Genomic DNA, 26862 nt, shown 5'->3' with positions numbered 1-26862 from the left:
TTTTTATCATGTGCCTTTTATTAGTGTGCCTGTTTGTGAGATAACCCAAACCTGCAATAAAAGTCTGTTGTTCCGGCAATCAAGGCTGGTAATTGTGTGTCTCACCAGACATTACACTAACATCACTGACATCTAGTGACTAGTTTAGAGTACTACATCAATGTATTCGAATGTGTCTTTGAATGCATCACAGGTATATTTGTATGTTCATTTCGCCATTTTTATGGTTGAAAATGCTTACTATGGCGTGAGTCTGGACCCCAGACGCAGAGGCGAGAGGCAGGTGAGGTTTTCACAGTCTTTATTAGTTCCCAAAAAGCCAACAAAAGGCAATGGTGGAAAAGATAGCACCATGGAGCAAAAACACCAAGACCAAAGAAAAGAAACCAGGAGAAGGCAGGGAAACAGAACGAGGGAGCGTGTACGTGACAAATTTAAGCATAAAATACATAACATTAGCTTAAATATGCATATGTTTTGACTAATAATAGACTTAGTCAACCACAAAACAGCATGATTTATCAATTAATATATTTCTGAAAAACCATAGATTGAAGCCGTGAAATTTGAACCGCAAAGAGGCAAGAAACAACTGTACTTCAATAATATACATAAAATGACTAAGTAATAAATTTACCAAATGAAATAAAACCCACAGCAAATTGTCATAATTATCCCAGCAAAACAAGCAGCAATACAGGGAATGAACCTCTCTATGAGAGTGTGATTGGTGGCTAACGAGCAAGCGTTGTGTTGCTGTTGTGGAGAGCGACGGAAAAATATGTGTGTGGTGTCCGAATTGAGCACTGCTGTTGGAGTGTAAAGGTTGGCAATTAAGTTTAAAAACAGCATCAGACTCTGTGTTCCTGTGTCGGGACACTACATTTGTTACAAGACGTTACTTGCCCAATATCACCTTCAAGCACTTGTTGCAGGTGGCTGTCGCTGAGTCCGCATTCATTTTAGCACCAAAATGAGGCACTGTTAGCTACTCGGTTTTTCAGTCTGGGTACTACTCTTTAGGTCGGCACCGGTACCATTACGAATCAGAGTTTCGGTACACGTCCCAAATTGCATGACATTTAACAAGTTACTTAAAAGGTTTTATGACGGCTAAAATTTGACACTGGACGGATGATTTCTATATCCATTATTTCCTATGGGGAAGAGTGTTATTACATCCTCATATTAACGGGGTTAACTTATTTTTGCACTTGCACGACAGTCAGTTCGTGTTAAAATGTTACTTAAACATTGCCTTGTTGTATTGTTTCAAAATTCTAACAAATTGGAGGTTGATAAGCTTCCCGGAACGAATTGAGTCAATGTTTAATTATATTGATTCTTTCCAGTAATATTCTAACATATAACTTGATCAACGTATCACTACTGTATTTGCAAAACAACTATTCCGAATTTTTTCTTCAGTATTGGTGTAGTGGTCTGACTGCGTGTTTTCCCATTTTCCAAAAACGAATGCAACATTTTCCTGAATTCAAAGCGTGTGAGTGAGGCTTGTGTCTTTGTGGTGACACTGTCCTTCAGTTCTCTGCTCTGATATTCGGACTCACTGCAGCACACTATGTTGTAACACAACATCACTGCCAAGACTGAGAGTGTGCATGCCAAGTTGTTGCATCAGCTAAACATTAAAAACGTATTGAAAAACAAACACATAGTAAACTATAATTGTAGGCCTAGGCAATAAAGTCTTTTAATTTTACTAGTTCTCCCCATTATTACCCTTCAATGTGAGTAAAGCGCTAATTAATAATTACAAGCACATGCTGTACAAAGCATGGAATTCTTTACAGGGACTTCAGGTGTAAATGGGATTAAAAGTGTAATAACAGCAGTTCAGAATCTCCACCCAACATGGTCCATAAAAAATGACTGCCTTTGATCTCAAGTCATATTTACTAATCATAACCAATATCTCGTGAGGACCAAAGTGTATTTGTTAAATCGGTGTGTTTTAAGTGCAGCACATTCTAAACATGTCATTTCACCAAAAAAACCCAAAAAACAACAACAGCAAAATTGTAAAAATCAGAAGTAATTTTACAAGAGCAAATCACATCAATTTAGTAGCATAAACTTGAAATATGAAAGAAAAAATATGTTCTTTTTTTAATGTAAAAATATTACAAGAAACGAACAAAACAACGAGTTCCGCATGTTTTTTTTCCGGGTACTCCGGTTTCCTCCCACATTCCAAAAACATGCATGTTAGGTTAATTGGCGACTCTAAACTGTCTAAACTATGAATGTGAGTGTGGATGGTTGTTTGTCTATATGTGACCTGCGATTGGCTGGTGGCCAGTCCAGGGTGTACCCTGCCTCTCGCCCAAAGTCAGTTTGATAGGCTTCAGCATACCCGCGACCCTAGTGAGGATAAGCGGCATAGAAAATGGATGGATGGACAAACAAACAAATCAATGAATAAAGTTGTAATCTTTGGAATATTAGGTTGGGGGAAAAGTTCTATTATTATGCGAATAACATCATAATAATATGAGAAGAAAATTTACAAGAAAGTTGAAATACTGTAGTTGGAAAATTGAAAAAGAAACAACAGCCAAAGTGGTGTAATTTTATGAGAATAAAGTCCAAATATAGAGAGAAAAAAGTCGTATTGAAACAAGAAAAAAAGTCACAATTTTACCATAATAAACTCGTAATATTATGAGGAAATTATGAGAATTATGAGAAGACAATTCACAAGAAGGTTGAAATAGTTGGGAAAAAAAACAACAAAAAACAACAGCAGCAGAAATGGAAAAAAAACAGGTGTAATTGTACAAGAATAAAGGCCAAAAAAAAGACAAAAAAGTCGTACTGTAACAAGAAAAAAAGCTGAAAAAGAAAAAAGAAAAAGAATGTAATTTCTGTAGTATAGAGTTGAAATATTACAGAATTTTTTTATTTTTAAGTTGTACAAGTATGAGAATTACAATAAAGTTGTAATCTTTGGAAAATTAGGCTTAGGAAAAAGTTATAATATTATGCAAATAAAGTAATAATATTATGAGAAGAAAATTGTCAAGGAAGGTGAAATAGTCGGAAAATTAAAAAAGAAACAACAGCATAAATTGAAAAAAACTGGTGTAATTTTACGAGAATAAAGTCCAAATATAGAGAGAAAAAAAGTCATATTGAAACAAGAAAATAAGTCACATTTTACTAGAATAAACTCGTAATATTTGGAGGAAAAAGTATGGAGATGAAATATCACAGAAGAAAAAAGTTATTTTAAGTTGTAATATTATGAGAAACAAACAAAACAATTAATAAAGTTGTAATCTTTGGAAAATTAGGCTGGGGAAAGGTTATAATATTATGAGAATAAAGTCAAAATATTACAAGAAGAAAATTTACAAAAAGAACGCTGAAATAGTTGGAAAATTAAAAAAGAAACAACAGCAGAAATGGAAAAATCAGGTGTAATTTTACATGAATAAAGTCCAAATATAAAGAGAAAAAAGTCGTATTGCAACAAGAAAAAATGTTTTTCAAGAATAACCAAAACAAAATAAAGTGGTCATTTTTAGAAAATTGGGTTGGGGAAAAAAGTCAAAATATTATGGGAATAAAGTTTTAATATTATGAGAAGAAAATTTACGAGCTTATTTCAGAAGCAAGGTGAAGTCTTTGGAAAATAAAAAAAAACAACAGCAAAAATAGGAAAAAAAGAGCAAAGAGCAAAGTTCATACTAATAATACGCTTTTTCTCCTATATCACAAAGCTGAAACGCTGTTATTTCTTGAAATATTTAAAACTTCTTAGCATATTTACATGTGTAGATTTACAAAATACCAAAGTGGCCCTGGCATTGTTTCATTTTTCATTCTATGGCTGTCGGTGGAAAAAGTTTGGACACTACTGTGCTAAATTTTCCATGCTGCAATAGAAATAATGTGCATAAAGAACGCAGTGCCCTGCGGCTCCCAAACAAATAACACTTAATTATAAGCGATTCCTCACAACTGCACACTGGGACAAAGCATCAGTAACTGTAAGCGTCGTGGGGGTGATGTGACTCGGCTTTAAAAAATAAAAATGAGAAGGTTCCCATTGAATGCAATCACTTCCTTCCTCTCTGATTCCTTCTATCACCCATGATGGGAAAGAGGAAAGGGGGTCTGCATTTGGTACTGATTAAGGAAGAGGCAATTTTTCAAAGAAGGGGTGGTGTTTGGAGACCACAGAGGTTCCACACATGCATCAGAAGACTCCTTCTAATTAAGACGTTGAAGAATTTGCTGCCTCGTGCCAGTAAGTCTCAGCCTCACTGTAAATAAATGGCACAGGGCAATGTGCACTCAGCCCCATTTGTAAGCTATTAAAATATTTTCAATGTGACATATTAATTAGAGTGCTTGAGTCTCCCCATTCACTCAGGGAGAGCGGTAAAGGTCTCCATGTGTGCTCGCTCATGTGAGAGTGCTGCTCCATGCGTGCTACGTTACGTACTGCACACAAGTTTGCTGTTAATCTGCTTCAATTATCAGTAACTCAGCATGTCACTTAAAAACAAAGGCACACTTCTATTGAAATGCATTTGATTTAAGTTTTCTCCCTTGTCCCGAAACACAGACCAAAACCCAAATGAAGACACATCCTCCTCTCCAAATTCAACTACAAAATATTTTTTTTCTAGATGGATGACACGTAATATTCGGCCCATGGTGTTCCATGAATAAAACACATTGGCACAACATTAGCTACCCATGCACACAGTGGGGAAAAACATTGGAATGGTGTACCAGGGCCCCAAGCACATGGGCCACGGGCTTTTGTAAAGATGTTTTTCTTTTATTTAAATATGCCAGTTATAAATGAGTTAAAATAACGAAAGCACGGCCAGCTCTAAGCTTTTTGTGGCCCTAACTGCTACTACTAAGCAAACATACATATAAGCTGCATAATAAAGATAAATTAATTAATTGCAAATGTCTTTATTTGAACAAAGTCTATGATAGCAACTGAACCAATGAAGAACTATTCAGAGTAATGAATTGAATTAAACAAAGACTAAACTACAAATCCGAACAAAATACAAAACAAATATAAATATGAACGTGCCCCAATCCTAATCTTAATGTAAAATATCTAAATATTTTACATTACATGCAAACAACAAATGAACTTCAATATAAAATGTGTAAATGCTGAAAGTACTTAAACACAATTCAACCACTACACCAATGAACGAGAAAAACATAATACATTTATCCTGCACTCTCTTTTCTGTCTCCAATTTTCTCTTTCCCCCCCCACTTCAGCACCACTCCTGAATTTTTTAGGCCCCATTTCGGTCTTTAGTACTACCTCACTAGGGTTTGATTTTTAGAATTTGCTAATCAAATTGAGCCCTCCAAATGCCACTAGTTATTGAAAAGATCAACAGTGCAATAGACTTGAATGTGGTCTGAGCCTTTCTGATCATGTGCCAACCCCCCAGTGGTTGTGGCCTAACCACAGAGTGTTTATGCCCCCCCCCAAAAAACGGTCCTATGTGAAACTTAACAATAACAAAGTTGTTTTAAGGTTGCTTCAATCAAATGAAAACTGTCTGAGACTACCGGTACCTACAGCCACCTTGCAAAAATGCAAAAAGGTTCATTCCACCTCGTAGGACTCGTGAACGGTAAATGTTGAATTTTTTTCTAAATCCTGTTTTTTTTCTAGGCTCACACCCTACCCTATCACAAAATTGTGGGAATCAGTTCTGTAATTTGTGTGAAATCTGGCTAAGAATGAGCATAACATCACTATGACTGTAAGACATTATAACATTGTCAGACTAGTGAGAAAATGTTTTTTTTTTTTTACACTGAAACAAATCCTTCCAGCAGTTCTTCATGTGGATTATCGTTGTATCGCTCAAGGAATTAAAGGTCTAACCCCTGTGGCACTACTAAAAAGCTTGTTCTTTCGGGGAAGCGGTGCTTTTGTTACCAAGCGTTTAACTCACTTTATTGTGTCCATTTCATTATGGACGACGGTCAAATATTTGTTTCAGCGGTTTTCCCCCATATAACCTAAATTGCAGCAAGCTGTTGCGCTTGGAAAAGGCATTCTCGTGATGCTTTTCTCCCCTTATATAAATCACTGCTAAATGTGGCAATGAAAGGACGACAGATGACGGCTCATTCTCACAAACTCACAGCCCTCTCATTGGAAGCTTGTGGTAAGGAGATTGATTTTGCTTTTTAATGACATTGTTGCTCATTGGCCTCAAATTCCTTGAATGTATTTCTGTTTTCTCTCCAACTGCATATTAAAAAAGGAAGCTTTCTATATCCAAAAGAAAAGCTTTTAACGATATACATAAAAGTGCTCATGAAACCCAAAAAAAAAAAAAAGAGTTTTTTGCCTCCATCTTGGCTGTGACGTCACTGCAAGAATACGTTCTGGAAACCGAATGCAAACAAATGCAGCCATGAGCTCACGGCAAAGCCAAGAAAGTGATATATTCACAACAATAACACAATAATAACATTCAGTGATATTGTGTTGTGATGAGTATGATATAACACACCAAAAACTGGTCACAAATATGTTTTTTTGGACTGTTAGCAAGTCACACTGACAGCTCTGTGCACATGCAAAACACTATACCAGTGAGTAGCAATTGCTGCTTGTCTAGCCCTGGCATGAAACTCCATACTATTATTCTAAAATTCATAGAAATAGATTTAGTAAAATGTATGGATTTTTAAAACTGACAGAGCGACTGCAAAGTAGGCTAGAAAGACGAGCGACAGCGATCCGTGTTTTTTGCAATTTGGCATAAAAACCTATATTATTATTGTACGATTTGTAGGGGTTTTTAAATCTCTTTGTTAATTTATTAATAAACTTTGTTGACTTGACTTTCCCGCCTCCTGTGTCCTTTTTAAATATGTCAATAAACTGTCAATAAAGGTTTGTGCCTGAAATAAACTTATTTATTAATTTATTTTCAACTGCTTAGACAGTTCAGGGTCACAGGTGAGGTGGAGCCTATCCCAGTTGACTTTGGGCAAGAGGCAGGGTACACCCCGGACCAGTCATCAGTCAATCACAGGACACATGTTATTTTTCTGGACATTTCTAAAAAAAAGGGCCTTGTGTTGGCCACACAGTCAGGAGCTCGGGAAGATCTGGATTCGACTCTCCGTTGGGCATCTCCGTGTGGAGTTTGCATGTTCTCCCCGTGCGTGAGTTTTGTCCTTGTATTCCAGGTTCCAAAAACATGCATGTTAGGTTAATTGGCGACTCTAACTTGTCCGTAGGTATGAATGTACGCTTCCATAAATACTTCCTATATGTGGCCTACGATTGACTGGCGACCAGTCCAGGGTGTACCCCACCTGTCGCCCGAAGTCAGCTTGGATAGGCTCCAGCATACCCACAACCCTAGTGAGGATAAGTGGCATAGGATATGGATGGATGGATTTCTAAATATTTGACTCTGGTGGTCATCTCAACATGCCAAATCATTCATCATTATTTGCCACTGAGCTCGCTTGGTAGAGAAGTGTCAAAATTAAAACACAGATTAAGACCAGCTTGGATAGTCTGAACTTGAGACATACAAGCACGACGACGATCCAATCTTCCTAAAACCCTAAATAAAACTGGCCTTTTTGTGAGTGTTTATCATACTCTAACTACACTAATAGAAACCAGATCACTGCAGTCAAAGTCCATTTGTCTCATGGACCTATTCGTTCAAACTTTAATCACAGGATGTTGTAAAAGGATTGGGACGTTGACTAATATTTCAGAACAAAGCAGACTAGATATTTGAATGCGGAGCTGGTTGTGCTGGACCTCTTTTACTAGTGTGGTTTTTGTTGCAGATTTACAAACTTAAGACTAATTTCATGGTGACTAAGTCATTTTCAAAAGAATCCTGTGACTAATTTACTAGTAGGAATTGAAAGTATGGACGAGGTAAAATCTTTGTATCTTGCAGGGCCTCTCCTGTAATCATGAAACATAAAAAAAAAAAAGAATAAAACTCCATTGAGTTTTGTTATTAATCACGGTGTCACAATACACTCAGCTCACAAGATGAGAGATTATTTTGACATTACTTTTAAGAAACTACAATAGCAAAATCTAGTACTGGACAAACACAAAACCACAAAAAAATGAAGGTACATTTTGAAATGTTTTGTAACTTTGCAAGCATAAACTGAGCATGATGCTTTTAACTGTGGAATTTTTGGGGGGGCTTGAAAAAAAACGAAAAATGATTAATTCTTAAATAAAGACAACAGTTGTAGTTGCTACTACTAATCATTTAGTTGATGTAAAGTTATCAGTGGCGGGCGGTGCATTTGGTACCTCGGCCTTCAGTTGGGACTTGACCAGCCAGAATTTTTCTTGCCAGAAAATGTCAGGTCCAGTATTGTTTAAAAAAATAATGCTAATAATATATATTGTCATACATTGCCATTTACCCTGACTAGGATTCAAACCACAGTCCCCTTTGCCAAGTGTCAATGTCGTTGCCCACGCCGCAAATCAGCCACTTAAAAAAATTAACTCTTGCATTACACATAAGTGCCAGGTAGTATATGTATGTTCCTTAATGGATGAAGTGCAGCATTAATACTTCCAGCTCGTAGTTGAACAATGCCAGCTCACTGTTTTTATCTTTAAATGAAAACAAATTTAACCAAAGTGAATTATTGTCTTGTATTTCTTGTTGTTCTGTTAATGAACAACGTCACTGATGAAGGATTAACTCGTGGTATGTGTTTCATTCCCTTGACTCCTTAAAAAAAGATTCAAACATGGAGGCTCCGAACAATGTTGGCCTCTGCAGCCCTGGGAGATGACCACGAGGTGGCAGCGTACTTCCTGAATGACTTAAACAACATCACTCCAACGAAATTAAAGGTGCATTCACGCTTATAGTCTGAGATACAATGTTTCCTCGTTTAAAACGGGGGTTAGGTTCCAACCAATACCACTGTTAAGTGAAATTTGTGTAGCAGAAATACATTTTTTTTCCATTTCTTATATATACAGTATAGTTTTTCATTGATTATATATTTTTTCATTTACAGGATATGTTTTTTCATTTATTACGTTTTTTTCATTTACAGTGCATATTTTTTGTTTACAGGATGTTTTTTGTTTATTATACAGTCAAACTTGTCTATAGCGGCCACTAGAGGGAGTCTGCAAAAGTGGCCGCTATAGACAGGTGGCCTCTATAGACAGGTTGGCGTCCAGTTTGAATGTTGACCAGTAGAGGGAAAAAAAAGAAAAAAAAGGGAAAAAAATAATAATATAAATGTTGACCAGTAGATGGCACTGCGGACTGCTGATAAAAGTTGTACAGCACTACTAGGCTCGTTATTATCATGGTTCATGGTTTTAATCCTGAACATGCATGAGTCAAACAGTAGCACATCACATAGTACAATTCACAATTTTGCATGTCCAAAAAGGAGTAGGAAGAAGCAAAGCTTATTTAATCCTACCCCTCATCAGTTTCACATCAGTTGCAATACATTTATTCACCTCTTGTTCTTCCAAGTGTACTTTGTAGGTCTACATGACAATGTAGTGCAATCATAGCCAAGGTTTTTACTTACTAAAAGGAAGCTAGAGCCTTAATAATAACTGATAACTGATAAAATACTTCAGTTAAGTACAACCGAACTCAGTTTTGCTCCCGCTGCTGCATGCATGCTAGCATATGTTTTTTTTTTTATTGTAGCGTCGCTGGGAGCACGTCCTGTTCCCAGCCTAATTTGCGGTAATGTTTTGGTGCAAATGCTCTTAAAGTTACATGTTTGACCAGGAAATAGCAAGCTCAAAAGAAGACGGCTTTTTTATGTGGAACAACTGACAGTTTGTGTGGATCTTGTGAATGATTGTGACTGAGCTAGGACTCAGTAATTAAAGTCTACACACGATGCCTTCATTGATTGAAAAACAAAACTTTTTCGTGCATGAAGCTTCTACTTGAGTTGGTAATTTGGCTGCTATATGCAGTCAGATATTGACCAAGGGAGACAAAATGGGTGGCTGCTGGCTGCGTTGGACAGGTGACTGCTATACACAGGGTCTATAACATGTAAATTTGCTGGGGGGGATTTTTCAGTGGCTGCTATAGGCAGGTGGCCCTTCTATAAAGGTGGCCGCTAAGACAGGTTTGACTGTATATGTTTTTTTTTTTTTACAGGATATGTTTTTTTGTTTATTGTATATGTTTTAAGGCTGTAAAATCCCTCACCCCACACTTTATACACTTTTCTCAGACATGAAAAAATATATATATGTTGCTCATATAGAGGGCCTTGAAAGCGCAGATCACGCCTTGGTCCATGGGCTGAATCAGCAATGTGGTGTTTCCAAAATAAGCCTGTCTCATCCATATTAAAAACTTGTTCAGGCTAATGTCCCCCTTCCTTAATGATGGCTTTAAATTTGTTCACGTGTGCCTCTGCCCCGCGCTTATGTTATTTTCCTCCGTCTTTATGGTACGAACCAAATATTCCTTTATTCCATAATGGCGCCCTACAGCTGTGTAAGTTCTACCTTCTTTCAGCATGTCCAGAATTCTTTTTCATGTCATGTCCAGAAACTTTTTGTGCATCTTCCTCTGCCTTTTGGGTGCAACTGCAGGTGCCTTTGTCAGTGCAGAGCGTTTTGGCAACATTGTGAGTTTTGTCGGGGAGAAAACTTGCAAACATACAGCATTAAAGAGCCACACTGCTAGCGATCGAACAATTATGTAAATTAGGCAAGCTGAACGCATTCAGTACTGTACGGGACACATGGCATGGAGGAGATGGATTGATGGTCTACAGTCCCTTAGCCAATCGAAACACAGAAGACAATGCGGGTTCTCGCTTAGCAAATCAGGACGCAGAACACAATGAATTCATATGCTGTAAAAAAAAATTTAAAAAATTTTAAAAAAGCCTGCTACACTGTAAAAAATTCCACACACAAAAAAAATCAGTGGAATAGCGAATCACGTTATAGCGAGGGAACACGGTACTTGGTGATCACTTTAGCGTGGTCTGGTTAGCGTTCACACTATTTTTGTCAGCAGGTCAAATAATGCTCAGTTAATCAAATGCATAAAGTTGTTACGTATACATTGTCTGTTCACACTTGCCTGACTCAGGACTAGAGTCCGCTGGAAGGCCCATCTCTCAGGCGGTCTCAGTCCTGTTGGTCCTGGATTGCAATCATACTTAATGAACCGTACTAGCTGAGCAAACTGACTACAGTAGGCTTTAAGTGGACCAAAGATGAAGTGTGAACGCACCTTAAAAAACATGAGCTCCTATTTGTTCAGTGGGCAACAAAAGCATTGGAGAGCACGTCTGAACCCTCGATAAGTTATGATCAGACGCTCCCGCCTTTTAAACAGCAGCTAGATAGGATCTGTTGTGTGCTCGGAGCATGTCTAGTGTTACTCTCATCAAAGAGGCCTGAATGGAGGATGATGTGTGTACTGCCTCTGCTTAGTGGAGGCATTTCCAGCTGGCGCCAGCACAGAGGAAACCCACTGAGACACACAACAACAACACACAGAGACACAGGGGTCAGCTTGGATTCATCCTCCTCCTCCTCCTCCTCCACACCTTCAGGCCTCCTCTTGCCTCCCATTCTCAGGCCTGACTGACTCACGTTCTTCTGGGATCATCCATTCATTTGCTCTACCTACTATTTCATCCTTATTTCATGAAATTAAGCTTCAACTTCAGTAGGTAGACCTGCGCAGTCTGATGAGATCCAATGCAAGTGAAACAAGTTTGCATTTACAGGTGCTAATTGAACTATATGTTTATTATGGTCGTTGTTCTTTGGAGTGGTGTACAACTGTACTGCATCGCAATGAGAGCTGTCTGCTATTTTACACCCTCACAGTAATAAATAACATAGTTCAAATAAAAGAAACATATCTCAGTGTGCTGCACCACTGACTACAAACTCCAACCACAGTGCTGAAAATTCAGGATATCATAGTTGAGTAGATAATAATCATGTTCACATTGTGCAATGGAACAGACATTGATTCATGGCTACAACGGAGTGATTTTTTTATTTTTTAAGAGTCAGTGTGCATCCAGCTCAGATAGATACTTCATTGATCCTTTGCAGGAAATTACTTTGCTACAGTCGCCACATTTACAGACAGTATAGTGCTAACAAGAATAAAATAAGAATAAAAAAACAAAGTGAAAAAGAAAAAAAAGTACATAAAATAAATAAAATGCAATAAAAATAAATACAGCCTCCTTTGTGCGTTATGTATTATCACTATTTGCGTATCAAAGTGTACAATCCGAGCATAAATCTAGATGTGCGGGGTTATAAATAAAGCACGTAAAGTGCTTCACAATGAAGTGAACCCATTATTCATTCTCTCTTCAGTCACACACTGGTGGTGGTAATCTGTAACCACAGCTGCCCTGGGTTAGTCTGAATATACAGGTGACTTGAGAAGTGTTATTTCATGTATAGAGGGCTCTAATATTGTTAAAACTGTATTTAGAAGGTCATAAACACGTTTTCTATGCTCTAACTCAGAAAATATTACATTTATAAATAAGAATCTCACTTTGCTGAAATTCACTCATCACGGACAGGTCTGGAACCAATTAACTGTGATAAACAAGGGATTACTATATAACTACAGTCGTGGACAAAATGATTAGACCACCCTTGTTTCTTCAGTTTATTGATCAATTTTAATGCCTGCTATAACTAAAGGTACATTTGTTTGGACAAATATAATGATGATAACAAATAAAGCTCATAAGAGTTTCATTTAGGAGCTGAAATCTAGAAACTTCCGTGGTTTTCTTGATTTCCAAAATCACTTAAGTTCTTACATGAATAGCTGTAGCGTTGTACTGCCAAACAATTTAACTTTTATGAGACATTTTTGTTGTCATTTTTATATTTGTCCAAACTAAGGTACAGTACCTTTAGTTGTATCAGGCATTAAAATAAACAAAAAAGTGAAGAATCAATAATTTTTTTCCATGACTGTATATATAAAATATTATACAATCAAAAGGAGGGCTATGGAAAGCCAGTTCCAAGTTGAAATGCCAGTAATACAAACAGAGGTAGAGGTAAGTCATGTTAGTCACATAAGATTACATACTGTACTGTACTGTACTGTGTTACATTAGCTTTCGCCAGGTACCCTAGGGAGAAAACTCATTTCGGCCGCTTGTACCCGCGATCTTGTCCTTTCGGTCCACTACCCAAAGCTCATGACCATAGGTGAGGGTAGGAATGTACATCGACCGGTAAATTGAGAGCTTTGCCTTTCACATCTCAAGATGTTGATGCTATAATGCTGACCCAACATGAGGTGTCCAGGCTGGCCCAACAATATTATCACAGACCACTAAAGTACTATAAGTAGTTTCATAAGTTAACATGACAACCTGTAATATGGCTTTGAGTAAGTTTGAAGTGTTCTGTAGGAACCCGTGTTTGAGCATTTTAAGTTTCCTGAAATGGCATTCTACTTTGCGTGACTTTGAATAATTTATGTAAAGGATGAAAACAATCCTTGGCTTCAGTGCAAAGACTCCATTTACACTTGAACAATAGCTGAGTTAAAGAATTTGGATTCCCAGAGTATTAACGTTGGCTGTGGGCCTATTCTGGCAAGGGGGACAAAATAAAAGTCAACCCGTTATTTTATTGTTCAGATGTGTAGATACTGTAAAAAAATAATAATAATAATGGAGGTGGCGACGTTTACTCGTCTCTCCTGGATTCTAGGATTTGTTAGCAAATGTACTAAACCATAGGCTCTTTAAATTGCACCATTAAAGATGTTTTTTCTTGCATTTTATTTACTTTCATGCCCTGAGCCAACTGCATCCTAAATATGTCACCAATATCTAAGCCAAGGGTCACCAATGTGGTGCCTGCGGGCACCAGGTAGCCCCCCACGACCACATGAGGTGCCCGCAAGCCTGCTTTTCATTCAGGTTTTCAGTTAATAATGAAAGAACAGTAGAAAGAAATGCATTCTGAAATACAAAATGTAAGTTGTGGACACCAGCATTTTGTTAATGTTCTGGTAAAACAAGCATATTCGCTTTGTTTGGGTTTAAAATAAGCTCAGAAAATAAATGTTACAAAAATGAGTAGCTCTTGGCCATGTTCATTTTGTAAAAGTACCTCTCACAAGGAAAAACGTTGGTGACCCCTGTTCTAAGCTAATGGTGTAATACTACAGATGACATTTAGAAGTTAATAGCCACACACACGCTCAAAAACTTATTTAGGAAAAATTTGAAAATTAGAAAATTTTGGATTCGGAACACCGGTGAAGAAATATGTGAGGGTAAATGAGATGCTGATGAATATGTATAGCGATTTACAGATGGATTTTTAAGGAAGGGGTAACCTTTTTGGCTAAGAGAGCCATGAAAGCCACATATTTTAAAATGTATTTCATATCATATTTTTTTAACACCGACACAAGTAAATGCCCATCCATCTCCTATACCGCTTATTCTAATTAGGGTCGGAAGTATGTTGGAGACTATCCCAGCTGACTTCGGGCGAGAGGCGGGGTACACCCTGCACTGGTTGCCAGCCAATCACAGGGCACCATTCGCACTCACGCTCATATCTATGGACAATTTAGAGCCGCCAATTAACCTAACATGCATGTTTTTGGGATGTGGGAGGAAACCGGAGTACCCGGAGAAAACCCATGCAAATTCCTACACAGAGATACCCAACGAACCCAGATCTTCTCGATCTCCTGACTGTGTGGCCAACATGCTAGCCACTAGGCCAACGTGCGGCCTACAACTAAATGCATGCATTTTTAAGCAAGACCAACAAAATTTTGAATATAGTAAGTCTCTGAATTTATTCTTTTTAACAACAATATTATATTGAAGCAATCCAATAAAAAATAAAATACTTCTTAGCATTAATACGACTTCTGGTGCTGCATGGTTTTACACCGTACTCCTTTCTTCTTCGTCAAAAGGGTTTGCTCACCAGAATTGCTAACTGTTTGATTACGCGAGGGAAGTTTACTTTTTGACATCTCAATGACGCAGGTAGGTTACCACATTATCCAGTAATAATCAAGTTTTGACAGCTGGCATTGGCTCTGGCCACATTGTGGTAGAAAATGCCTGGATGGATTAAAATGCATAAGAAAGTTTAATATTTTGAATGTTATTTTTAACACTGTGATTTCTGTAATGCTGTCTTTAAAATGTCAGTGAAAAAAACTTAAAATAAATCGTGATAAGACATGTCTGAGAGCCTGATGCAGTTTTCAAAAAAAGCCGCATCAGGGTCCCGAGCCATGGGTCCCCTACCTCTGTTTTCAGGATATTAAAGAACCATTTGAGAGGGACTTTAGTAAAGAAAACACGAATGATGAAAAAAGTCAACACCTTCATTTGTGTTCAGACGGTGACATCAGAGCAGATGGATGTGATGTAAGGACAAGCTGTGCTGTGATTTCACACTCCTCCTACACAAAGACAAAACCACCAGTTCAACTACAGAATAAGATGGTAATGACACTTTAATAACAACCAGTGGATATTAATATTCATCTGATGTCTGTCAAAAAGTGTTCTTACCTTCACTATACATTTAAAATCAATGTATGGGTGCGAGATTTGCTTACTTTTACAGACAAGTATGTTAATTCTATAAAAAGAACACACGACAGTGGAACAGTGTCGATAAGAGGAGCTACCTCATATACATTCATATTCATTAAAAGCTGAGAATGAACACTCATTCATTCATTTACAATAAATTAAACAACTGTTGTTCGGATGTTTTCACACTCGCATTTTTAACAACATGTTACAAGATATATTTTTAAGATTGAATGGTAGCTGTAAGAGCAAATGCTAATAATGAGAAACCACACACATACAGTTCACAAATGTGCACACACGCACCTGATACAGTGTGTATGTGTGTGTGTGGTGTATATTTGCGTGTGGAATGGCTGAGTTTAGTCACGAATCACTCAAACTGCAAGTTATGTTTTCAAACACTTTAAAAACATTCCTGTAGGGATGAGCCGGATACTCTTTGCAGACGAGTATCCGTTACAGATAATGTATTTTTGCAGAATATGAGCATGAAACGAGTACATTATCTGTAATCCTGAAAATCCTCATTATGTATTCACTCTTCACGCTCTTGGCCAGTCACACATAGCGGCTGCCCCTCCCTAGACATATCCACAAATGCACAGCAACGTAACATCTCAGCTATCAGCAGTGCACTAAACACATTGTAAAATAGCATGCTAACAATATAATAAATTGGTGGCAATGCTGACGAGGCTAACTTAGCTCAGCAGTTAGCGACCAGCTCGCCGTCTGGATGCTTAAGGCACACAACGCATACAATATCACGGTGCAAACAGTGTCTAGCATTGAACGAATGAGAAATAACCAGGTTACTCACGTTTATAGACGCACACTGTTAGTTGAAGATCAAAAACAAGGTCCGTGTTATGACAACTCTCGCGGCTGCCATGGTGCATTCGTATGTCCATCTCGCATCGTAATTGGGAGCTACGTTGAATCATATGTTAACTTAAAGGAACAAAAGAGAATGGGCACTACTATAACAGTCTTTATACAATTTAAGTGTTTTTTTTTTTAATACTGCTGTTGATGTGTTCAGGTCAGAATAAAGTTATATAGGAGCACCAGACTCTGTGGGGAGCTACACTGACAGACAGCAGTGTCGTCATGACAGCAACAGTGGCTTGCCATGATGCATATGTGTTAAATACGTTTGAAAAATTAATGCAATTGATAAAATAAATTAGTTACCGCCGTTAACACGCTATTTTTAAACAGCCCTACTAAATACTAATACGTCTTACAGGTCATTTATACACATACACATCGAGCTGAATAATAAACAATAAATATAGCAACATCTGATCAATCCGTGTAAATTTCAGACTTAAAATAGTGTACCGATGTAAACCCCGCCCATTTCCAGTTAGAGCACGCCCGCTTCCAGTGTATGCCCAGCCCATTCTGAGTACAGAGAAGGATACAGATAATTTAGACGGGTGAACAGATACAGATAGCGGTGTACTCGCTCATCCCTACATTCCTGCCTTATACCACAGCCGTTATCATACACACACACAATATGATTATGGGCTGCGATGAAGTATGACTGACAGCTTGCACACTAACATATAAGCAACAATAAGCATGTCCTCTCTTCACTTATCTGCCTCTAGTTCACCTCTGACTTGCTGCTGGCTTTCTTCTTTGGCTCTGTCAGGCTCCTTCATAGCTCTGATGACCGGTAACCACGGCGATGGCAGCCCAGGCCCCGTCCTTTTGACCTGGTTGAGGCGGCTGAGGGCCGCGTACAGCCCAGAGTTGGTGCCGCCTTGGATGTCTGATGGGTTCTGCTGCTCGGCAGTGGAGAACATCTCCAGAGCAGCCGGAATGCAGTGCCTCTGCTGTTCCCACGGAAAGAACAGTGTGAGGCACACAGTCACACAAAACCATCATGACATTTGCTATGAATAAATAAAAAGTAGAGTTTGTGATACTGAATGCAACTGAGTCAGAGTTTGCTTGCTTAAATGTCATCGGCTTAAAAAAAACTGAATACAGGCCTGAGGAAAAATATGCCTTGAAAGTCGCACAAAAAAACAAGCCCTCACACACTAGAACACATGAGATATCAGCCTATTGCACAAGACCTCAGCGCTCGAAGCATTTAAAAGACCAACTCTGGGCTGGTGCTTTGCTTTTTCTTTTTCTTTTTCTTGTTGGAAAGAACGAACCGCCATGATGGATGATGTTACATGCTCAAAAGCTCAATTAAGTGAGCTCCAAAGGGGTTAACTCTGCTTTTTCTTTGTCTTTTTGTGGCTTTATTTAATATACTTATTCCAAAAGAAGGAACAGTCCCAATAATGTATTTTAGGAGAAAGACAAACTAACAGGAGAAGAATGTGAAATGGTAATTCAAAACGTTAACAAAAGGTATTATGATGGTGACAGTTGGAACAGATTATTTATAATAAAAAAACGCGCACACACACAAACAAATCAGACTTGCTTCCTGTAATGTGTCAACCTTGGAGATAAGGGCTGTCAAAGTTAACAAGTTAATGACACGTTAACGGACGTTTCCTTTAACGGCACTATTTCTTTTAACGTGCGCACGTCCTGACAGATGGCTCTCGCAACAACACCAAAGTTATTTGTATCTATGGTCTATGCAGTGGAGGTATTGTTTTTATTGTCATATACAGTGGTACCTTGGCATACCAGGGCCCCAACTAACGTGTCTTTTTTTCGATAGGAGCCGTTTCTCCGCTGATTTTTGCTTTGAACTGCGAGCTAAAATTTGGATTCCGAGCTGCTATTTACGGGCTGTCCATGTGACGACCTTGGCTGAAGTCGAGAATGGCTGCAAATAGCATTAGCAGTGCTAGCATTAGCGTCGAACTAGCTCGTCACCGGGAAATATATTCAACACCTCAGTAAAACATACGTACATTATAGCGATCTGATTGATCTTATTTATTATGTAATGTGTTATACTACGCAGGAACAACATCAAATTAAAAGGACGAAGTGAATACAGAGCCACCATCCACCAGCAATAAAGCCCAGTGGACCTGGTGGACTTTGTCTTTCAGAGAGGTTGTGTACAACAAATATGCACATTAACACTCAATAAGGTAATCAAATCTTACCTTTATGCATTCCTACATAATATCTGCATTTGGGACCAAATATGAGGTGAAAGAAAGGGGGGAAATACAGCAAAGTAGTCTGTCTATCTGTGCATGGGAGGACATTGGAAGGTGCGTTCAAGGACCATCAAACAAAATAGAACAAATCGCCTGTCGCATTAAACATTGAAAAATTGGGGGATTTCTAACTAATTGTGAATGTATTTTAATCAAATAATATTTACTGTAATATAATTATAAATATTTATGTATTTGAATGACTGTGTTTTAAAGGGAAGATGAAATTACATTGAGTTTGCAATTAAATGTTACTTTTATGACTATCGTCCTGCTCAAAGATAAAATGTTTTAGATATCTTCATTTGTACATTTCATTAAGGAAAGCTGCATTGTGGCAAATATTTAATAATAATCGTTTTTGAATGTTCCTAAATAGACTTTTATACTCGCAAACATTTAGAATTTAAAACCAGTATCATAATGGTATCATCATCCTTTACATAAAATTTGATGTAGTTATTGTAATTGAGAATCGAATCGTTTACCACAAAGAGATTTCCCCTAATTATCATAGACAAAAACTTATTTCTATCTGAGATTAAATGTGCGTAATTATGAGTTAACTATGGACAAGATGTGATTAATCATGATTAAATATTTTAAATGCTTGACAGCCCTGATTAATCATTACACCAAAGCTGCAATTTGTGTTCAGTTGTGTTGTCATTGACAAATGTATTTAAAGTTTTTGATGATCTGAAACATTTCAGTGTGACAAACATGCAAAAATATATCATATATTAGAGGTGTAACGATTCATTTTAATAACGATTCGATTCGTATCATGATTTGTGGTTGCCGATACGATTCAGTGACAATATTGGTTCATTTAGAACGATGCGATCTAAAATGATTCAGTAACTTAAAATCGATTCAGTAACTTTTTTGCCAAAAATTCAACCAGTGTGATTGTGAAATAAATAAATGGATACGGGACAGTGCAGGTGAAGTTTCCTCGATTCCAGTTTTTGTATGGGAATCAGGTATAAATGAATTAGGGATATACTGGACCGCAATGGTGGCTTAATTATTTCTCAGTTGCCAGCTTGTCCTCTGCCATCCGCCGTGCTACGTTTTGTTGTCTGCTGGCACGTGGCGATGACATCACAGACAGGCAGACTGAATTGAGTAACGTTTAACATCTTTATCATGAAAAGTGCAAAAAAAACAACAACGCATCCATATAAAGCCAGTCGTGCTTAAATACAATACTTTATTTCCTAGCATCAATGCAATCGATTGATTAACTTTTAAATTATGTTAGATTGATATACGTCGTCCGGAATGGCAACTTGCCGAACACAGATCGATGTAGTTGAATTATAGGGATATAAATCGATACATCGATGTAGTAGATGAATCATTACACCCCTAGTAACATAATAATATTGTTTACAAATAATACAATCTTATAGACAATAATGTACTGCTGCAAAACTCTAATCACGTCGTGTTCATTAAATATTCGTAGAATAGTATATTATTATTATGGACCGTAAAGTTCCTTTTTATTAACTTTCAGGTGAATTGAATCAGACACATATTTGCTATTAATACAGGTATTTAAAGAGGAACACTTTGGTCTATCTTCTACCTGACCTCTTAGAGTTGCCATCAGAACATCTCAAAAGCATAGCAGTGACTGTGCTGACATCTATCCCCCATCCTAAACCTTCTTTTCATGTCTCCAGCGACGCATTCATGTCTCCAGCGACGCATTAGCTGGAGAAAAATGCTAAAAGCAACTGTATCCGGCAAAAACTTCAAAGGTTCCCCTTCGCTCTTTCCTTGCTGCCCCCTCACAGTTAAGCCTTTAATCACAGTTTAGTCACGCTCAGCCCTAATTAAAGACCCCTCCGATTCACAAGCGGGCGTCCTGACCGCTGCCTCACCAGAAACTACGCTCTCTCTCTCTCTACCACCCCTCCCTCTTATTTTCTCCTGCGAGACAGGTTCTTTAACTAACATGCGTGGCGGCGCTGCCTTGGTACGTGATTGCCCGAGGTGTCGTGAGGAGATAATGACTTTCTAGCTCCAGTGTTGAGAAAATTAGACTCAAGTGACCGATGTGAGGGTGTGCCGGGAAACAAAGTCCCAGATGAGCCGCAATCTAGATACTGCGTGAACGCTGTGAGTCTGTGTTGCCATAAAGTCCGCCTTGCAGTGGGCGAATAAATACTAATTAATTAATAAAATACTAGAATGTACCTGAAGAATGAACCCCTCTGGGCAGGTAAGACGGTTGTACCACATGGCTTTGTACATGAGTAGAAGGAGCAGGCTGGTCAGGAAGGCCAACATGATGAGGATCAGACCTGTTATCTGAGGAACACAAACTGCTTAATGCATGTACAGTAGACACCTACAGCCAAACATCACCTACTCTGGACAAATTATGATGAGTTAGTGCATTTTTATTTGTGGACATTGGACATTTTCTGTCAGGAAATGACACAAAAAGCATGTAAAAAGTTGTGTTAGAGATATTCGTAAACCATATTCCCAAAACTTGTCAGAAAATTTTGAGGAAACAATGTTTTGCCCATTCCAAAGAATCCTGATAACGTCTAGCATAAGACATCCATTGTCTGCAGCGCTTTTCCTGATTAGGGTTACAGGTGAGCTGGAACCTATCCTAGCAGACTTTGGGTGGGAGGTGTGGTACACCTCAGGACACATGCAGGTGATCCTTAGTGTACAGCATTCTGTGGTTACGTACGCTTTCCAATAAAATAACTTAATTTTTGTCCGTAGACATGAGACTTGCTCGAGAACTAGCTACAGCATGGTGCGATGCGGAAGAATACACTGTGTGCCCAACATTGGCTGCATTTGATTCAATCGCTTGTCTCTCGCGACTGTCATAATGATTATAAAGATCGTATTGTAACGTCTACGTGGATGTTGTAAGAATGACGAGGATGACAAACAGGCTACTGATGGCCGAAGCACGCCAAAACAACATCAGCAAGTCCAACAGTCCTTCCTGCACGCAGCCACACACACATTCAGGACTGTCACATTCAAAGACAGTCGGAAATCACAAAATTTCTTAACACAACGGCACGCATAACTGCTAGGTTGTGGATCCTCTGAAAGCAACAATAATAACTCAGCAGTGAGATGGAAGGGTTACATTTAATTCTTATATTTAGTGGTTTATTACTGTCTTGTATGCCCGTCATGTGTTTTGTGTACAAAGTGAGTGACTTTGGAGTTAATTTAGGTCAAATTTAGGTATAAGATCTGACTTACACCAAAACTCGACTTATATCACAGTCTAGGAACGAAACTAATCCGAGGACCACCTGTATAGACAAACTACCACTAGCGCTCACATCCACACCTATGAACAATTAAGAGTCAAACATGCATGTTTTTGATATGGAAGGAAACCCTGAGAAAATCCAGACAAGCACATAGAGATCAAGCAGCCTCCACATAGAGCTATTTAATTCAGAACATTCTACTGGTAATCAAATATAAATGTATAACATTAGATATGCGTGTTATGAAAATGACAATGAATATTTTTGAACATGGAAATTTTTACCAAAAGTAACAAAATAATGAAAATAGAGATTTCTAAAATTAATATGAAATGTCTTACAATTGGTTATTTTCCTGCCTCATTTACAGACAAAATTTACTTGAAATTTCACCAGGTTATGAATAATTTTCAAACAGTATGTTCATAAAACAGTGGCAGTGTGTTTACTCCAATCAGGACACCATTCAAAACCAACAATGTGTCACCCATACTACTTTAAAAACTAGTAAAATATAACACAACCTTTAAAAGAGCCAAAACTCAACCCATTCTCCAGCAGGATTAAATGATGAACTCATGCTAGACTATGATTCATTGCCATTGTAGCAGTTCACAATGTCGTTTTTAGTGTCCCTGAAGAATTAGTCATGCTTCTGGTAATGATAAAATATTAGAATATTGTTCATATTCTAATGAGGAGAAGCGGTATAGAAAATGGATGAATGGATGGATGTTCATATTCTGCCTGTGTTTGCTGGGTTTGAGGACAACGCAGGGCAATATTAATTAGCCTTTAGTTCACATGATATTGAAAAGACGACATCGGCCCTTGAGGACATTGTCATTCAAAGAATTGTTCTTGTACCTTGGCTCTGTCTGAGACATCTTTGTACAAGCTGATGTTCAGCTTCTCGATGTTGGGCATAAACAACTTCTTCTTCTTCGGCTGCTGCTGCCGGTAATGAGTGGATGTCTTCACGATGACCTGTGGCAAAACAAAGCATGTAGTGTCCCTTCTGTTTAGTATACATTATTTAAGTTTAGCATGTTAGTAAAATAGTAGTAACTAAGAGAAGGTAGCAGCTCGAGCAGCAAAAGGTAATGTGTTGAGTCTTCTTGAAATGCTGCGATGGACAGCATGCTGTGGTCATTGTGCAATATTACCAGCACAGAGAAGCAACCCTAACAGAGCATCCTTACCTTGTCTGCAAATGACTGCTGGAGCTGGCTGACCTCCAGCGGTGTGATGAGGGGGATGTTATCAAAGCCATCATCTGCAGACGGCTGTTTCTCCATGTTATCAGACAGATTAGTGCCCAGCTTCACCATGACTGCACTACTGCTTGAACACGGCTGTAGGTCAGGGACAATAAACTCACATCAGTATGACTGAGTTACAGGGCCTTGATGAGGGAACAGGGAAAGTCATATAGTCAGTTCATTTATTGCTTCTTGAATATTGAATATTGAGAATTGTGGAAATTATCAGTCGAACATTTACAGTGCTGTGTTTCTAAACAATAGAAGTAAAAGATTTTACTCACAAGCATTTGACCTTTAGCCCATTTATGTGTGTGATCATGTGTCCACCCCTGTATTTCTTCAGCAACTTCCCTGGCTTTGTGCATTATTTTCAGTGTTACTTTGAAACGTTCTCATTATTTGTATTGTGCAAGGTGGCAGTCATTAATTTTTTGCAAGAGGATCAATTGCATTGACTAAATGACACTTTTTTACACACACAAATGTACTGTCACTGTAGGTTTTGACTTTCCATAAATGTATATTATGAAATGTGGTGGTTATCAATAAGTACCGGCAAGGAGTGACATTAGTGATTCTATGACTCAACTATGTTGTGTGCGTGCATGTACACACATAGGACCAATCATCCCCTGCCCTGGCCCACCGCTTCCAATCGTGCCAGAGGAGGGGAAGTGTGTCAAAGTTGAGCATGGATCAGATCACTCACAGTAGCCAAACGTGTGGGACTAGGTGGGTTCAATCACTGTACGAATGACCTATTGTAAGTACAACCTTGGAAATATGATATCCCTTTTTATTGCAATTTCTCCTCTTCAAAAGAAGGGTCATCTTATATTTGAGTCAATAGGGTAATTCTTGTATAACGTGTTTCCTGTGTAAATGGGCTGCATTTGAAATTCAAAAGTAAAGAGGAACAAGTTTGGTGATTGGAGAGTTAATGCGCTAACCACGTTTGCTGTAAATAAAACAATATGGCAAGATGGCATGTTCCACTATACGTACTGTATAACTGCATACTACTGTATACCATAGGTCAACATATAACCTGTACCCCTATATTCATTTTTTTGTGCAAAGCCTGCTTTCTTTCTGAGAAAGTGGTCAACAGTTTGATCATCCATAAATGTAAGCATCATACCATGGTCACATAAAATGATCTCTCACATCCATATTCAGTTCATTCAAAGCTCTGATCGTTACTGTTTAAAAATCTTCTCACTGATTACATTTCTTGATTTTGTGTTCATCGATATACAGAATATACAATCAATAAAATATATTATGCATTTTATTTAGGGATGCTCCGATCAGGGTTTATGTTGTTTTTGGTAGACAGACAATTTCATGGTTCCAATTATCACAGGAAGTCTTCTTCCAGGTGCTGAAGCAGCAAAACAACCCCAGATCATCACACTACCACCACCATATTTTACTGTTGGTATGATGTTTTCTGAAATGCGCAGTTACTTTTACGCCAAATGTAATGGGACACCCACCTTCCAAAAAGTTAAACTTTTGTCTCGCCAGACCACACAGTATTTTCCCAAATGTTGTTCAGCAGTGGTTTTTGTCTTGGAAATTTGCCATGCAGGCTGTTTTTGCCCAGTGTCTTTCTTATAGTGGAGACATGAACACTGACCCTAAATGAGGCAAGTGAGTCCTACAGTTGTTTGGATGTTGTTGTGGGGTCTTTTGTGACCTCTTGGATTAGTCGTCGCTGCACTCTTGGTGTGATTTTGGTTGTCCGGCCACTCCTGGAAAGGTTGACCACTATTCCACGTTTTCACCATTTGTGGATAATGGCTCTCACTGTGGTTTGCTGGAGTCCCAAAGCTTTAGAAATGGCTTTATAATCTTTTCCAGACTGATAGATCTCAATTAATCTTATTTAATTTATGTACGCTGGGCAATCACTTTTTCATATAGGGCCATGTAGGTTTTAATTTTTTTTCTCCCTTAATAATAAAAAGTTTTATTTAAAAACTGCATTTTGTATTCAGTTGTGTTGTCATTGACTGATATTTAAATTAGTTTGATGATATGAAACATTTAAGCGTGACAAATGTGCAAAAAAATAAGAACTCAGGAAGGAGGCAAACTTTTTTTCACACCACTCTATATATACAGTACATACATTGAGGTGATGAGTCAGACGCATCATTCACACAGTATAATAATATACCAACACCTTCCTGAGGCAAAAAAGGCCGCACTGGCCCCCTGCTGTCATGACTCATTGGTGACATACAACACGTACTGTAAATCTTCTATTTAGCACATACTAACAGAAGACAGATAAGCTAATAATCTAACCTAAACAATCAGTATGTTATGTGTCATGATGATTTATTTACATTACACTGGACACTGGATTTCTGTTCTCGTTCATCTGAAAAGTGTGTGATGGGGTTGAGGTCATGGCTCTTAAGTTCCTCCAGACCAAACTCATCAAAGCATGCCTTTATAGATCTTGCTTTGTGCATTTGGGGCACAGTCATGCTGGAACTGGAAATAACCTTCCCCAAAACTGTCCCCATCAAGTTGGATGCAAAGAATTCTAAATCAAGGGGAACTAAAAAAAAAGAAAAATCTACAGTATGTCCATGATTCCTTGATTCAGGCACAGAATTAGTTGTCTAGTTTAAGATCCTCGAGGGACATTGCTCAAGAACATGCAATGTTCTCTATGTGTGGGGGGGATTTTAGCTCCCAGTGAGAGAGCAATGAATCATCGCCATTTGCATCTGTGATTAACAAGTAAGCTGAGAGTCCCTGACACTAAGCATTCACACTTGAGGTCTGAACAAATATCAGACAAATGGAAGAGTTGTAATTAGCTTTCATAAAATGATAACATGTGAATAGGATTAAATGACTGAGCGGTCCAACCATCTAGATGTACATTTACACACCAATGTTAGTGTGAATAATGTGTTGCTTATGCCTCTCAAGTTTAGGTTCACTGCCCATGTGAATCTGAACTTGCTGCATTGGAACTGCAACAACAGAGGAGGTGCAGCCAGACAAAGAGCATCAATGCAACGACTTTTTAAATGACTTAAATGTCCTAGTCCCTCATTAATGTAATTACAGTACATCCATAGCCTCATAATCAATGAAGCTCTTGCTATCAGCACAAAATGACTATGTCTGACCTGCAATAACCACTTAAAACAAATGTGTATAAAATCACATTGTCACGAGCAGAGCTGTGATATTTCAACCTCTATATTTGTCCTCTAATACAGTCTGCTGCAGCCAGAAGAGAAAACATTTGAGAATCAACTTACTGCGGTTTTCTCTGCTCTGCGGCCAACGGGAGATGATCACAAGCCAGTGATGCTGCCGGGGACTCGCTGTGAAAGATGGTTGCCGTGGTGATGTGTTGAGACCGTACTGCGCAAGTCACCCAGCCTGCGGAAGCTTCCGGAAGTTGAGTGTGTTTAGTGCAGCTGTGAATGTCATCTAATGGGGGAAAAATATTATTTAAGGTTCAGTCTTTTAATAATTTGCAGCATTGAAAAT

General features: G+C 38.2%; 1 protein-coding gene across 3 annotated transcripts; it reads right to left on the bottom strand.

Moving 5' to 3' along the window:
* caly (calcyon neuron-specific vesicular protein) lies at positions 1-26795 on the bottom strand. 3 transcript variants are annotated; one of them, XR_008570736.1, is made up of 7 exons: positions 26628-26795; positions 23272-23424; positions 22937-23056; positions 21009-21122; positions 17267-17489; positions 15424-15503; positions 1-6417 (listed from the first exon to the last, which is right to left on the bottom strand). XR_008570736.1 is itself a non-coding variant. In XM_054779746.1 (6 exons), exons 2-6 carry the CDS (start codon positions 23398-23400, stop codon positions 15493-15495), a joined length of 597 nt encoding a protein of 198 aa, XP_054635721.1. In that variant the 5' UTR covers positions 23401-23424; positions 26628-26794; the 3' UTR covers positions 1-15492. The 3 variants fall into 3 exon arrangements, 2 of the variants coding, with proteins under 2 accessions (XP_054635721.1, XP_054635720.1); XM_054779746.1 differs by having other exon boundaries at positions 1-15503; positions 26628-26794; XM_054779745.1 differs by lacking the exons at positions 1-6417; positions 15424-15503 and having other exon boundaries at positions 15544-17489; positions 26628-26794.
* Between the last annotated feature and the right edge of the window lie 67 nt (positions 26796-26862).

The sequence above is a fragment of the Dunckerocampus dactyliophorus genome, chromosome 6 (genome assembly GCF_027744805.1).
Source record: "Dunckerocampus dactyliophorus isolate RoL2022-P2 chromosome 6, RoL_Ddac_1.1, whole genome shotgun sequence".
NCBI lineage: Eukaryota > Metazoa > Chordata > Actinopteri > Syngnathiformes > Syngnathidae > Dunckerocampus > Dunckerocampus dactyliophorus.
This window is presented reverse-complemented; position numbering and strand designations above follow the sequence as displayed.

Excerpts from the sequence above, each read along its gene's own strand:
- caly (XM_054779745.1), bottom strand. The coding sequence starts at position 23,400 with ATGGTGAAGCTGGGCACTAATCTGTCTGATAACATGGAGAAACAGCCG. Across the intron at positions 21,123-22,936 it reads ATGTCTCAGACAGAGCCAAG|ATAACAGGTCTGATCCTCAT; the intron begins GTACAAGAACAA and ends TGTGTTCCTCAG. Across the intron at positions 17,490-21,008 it reads CAGAGGGGTTCATTCTTCAG|CAGAGGCACTGCATTCCGGC; the intron begins GTACATTCTAGT and ends CCGTGGGAACAG.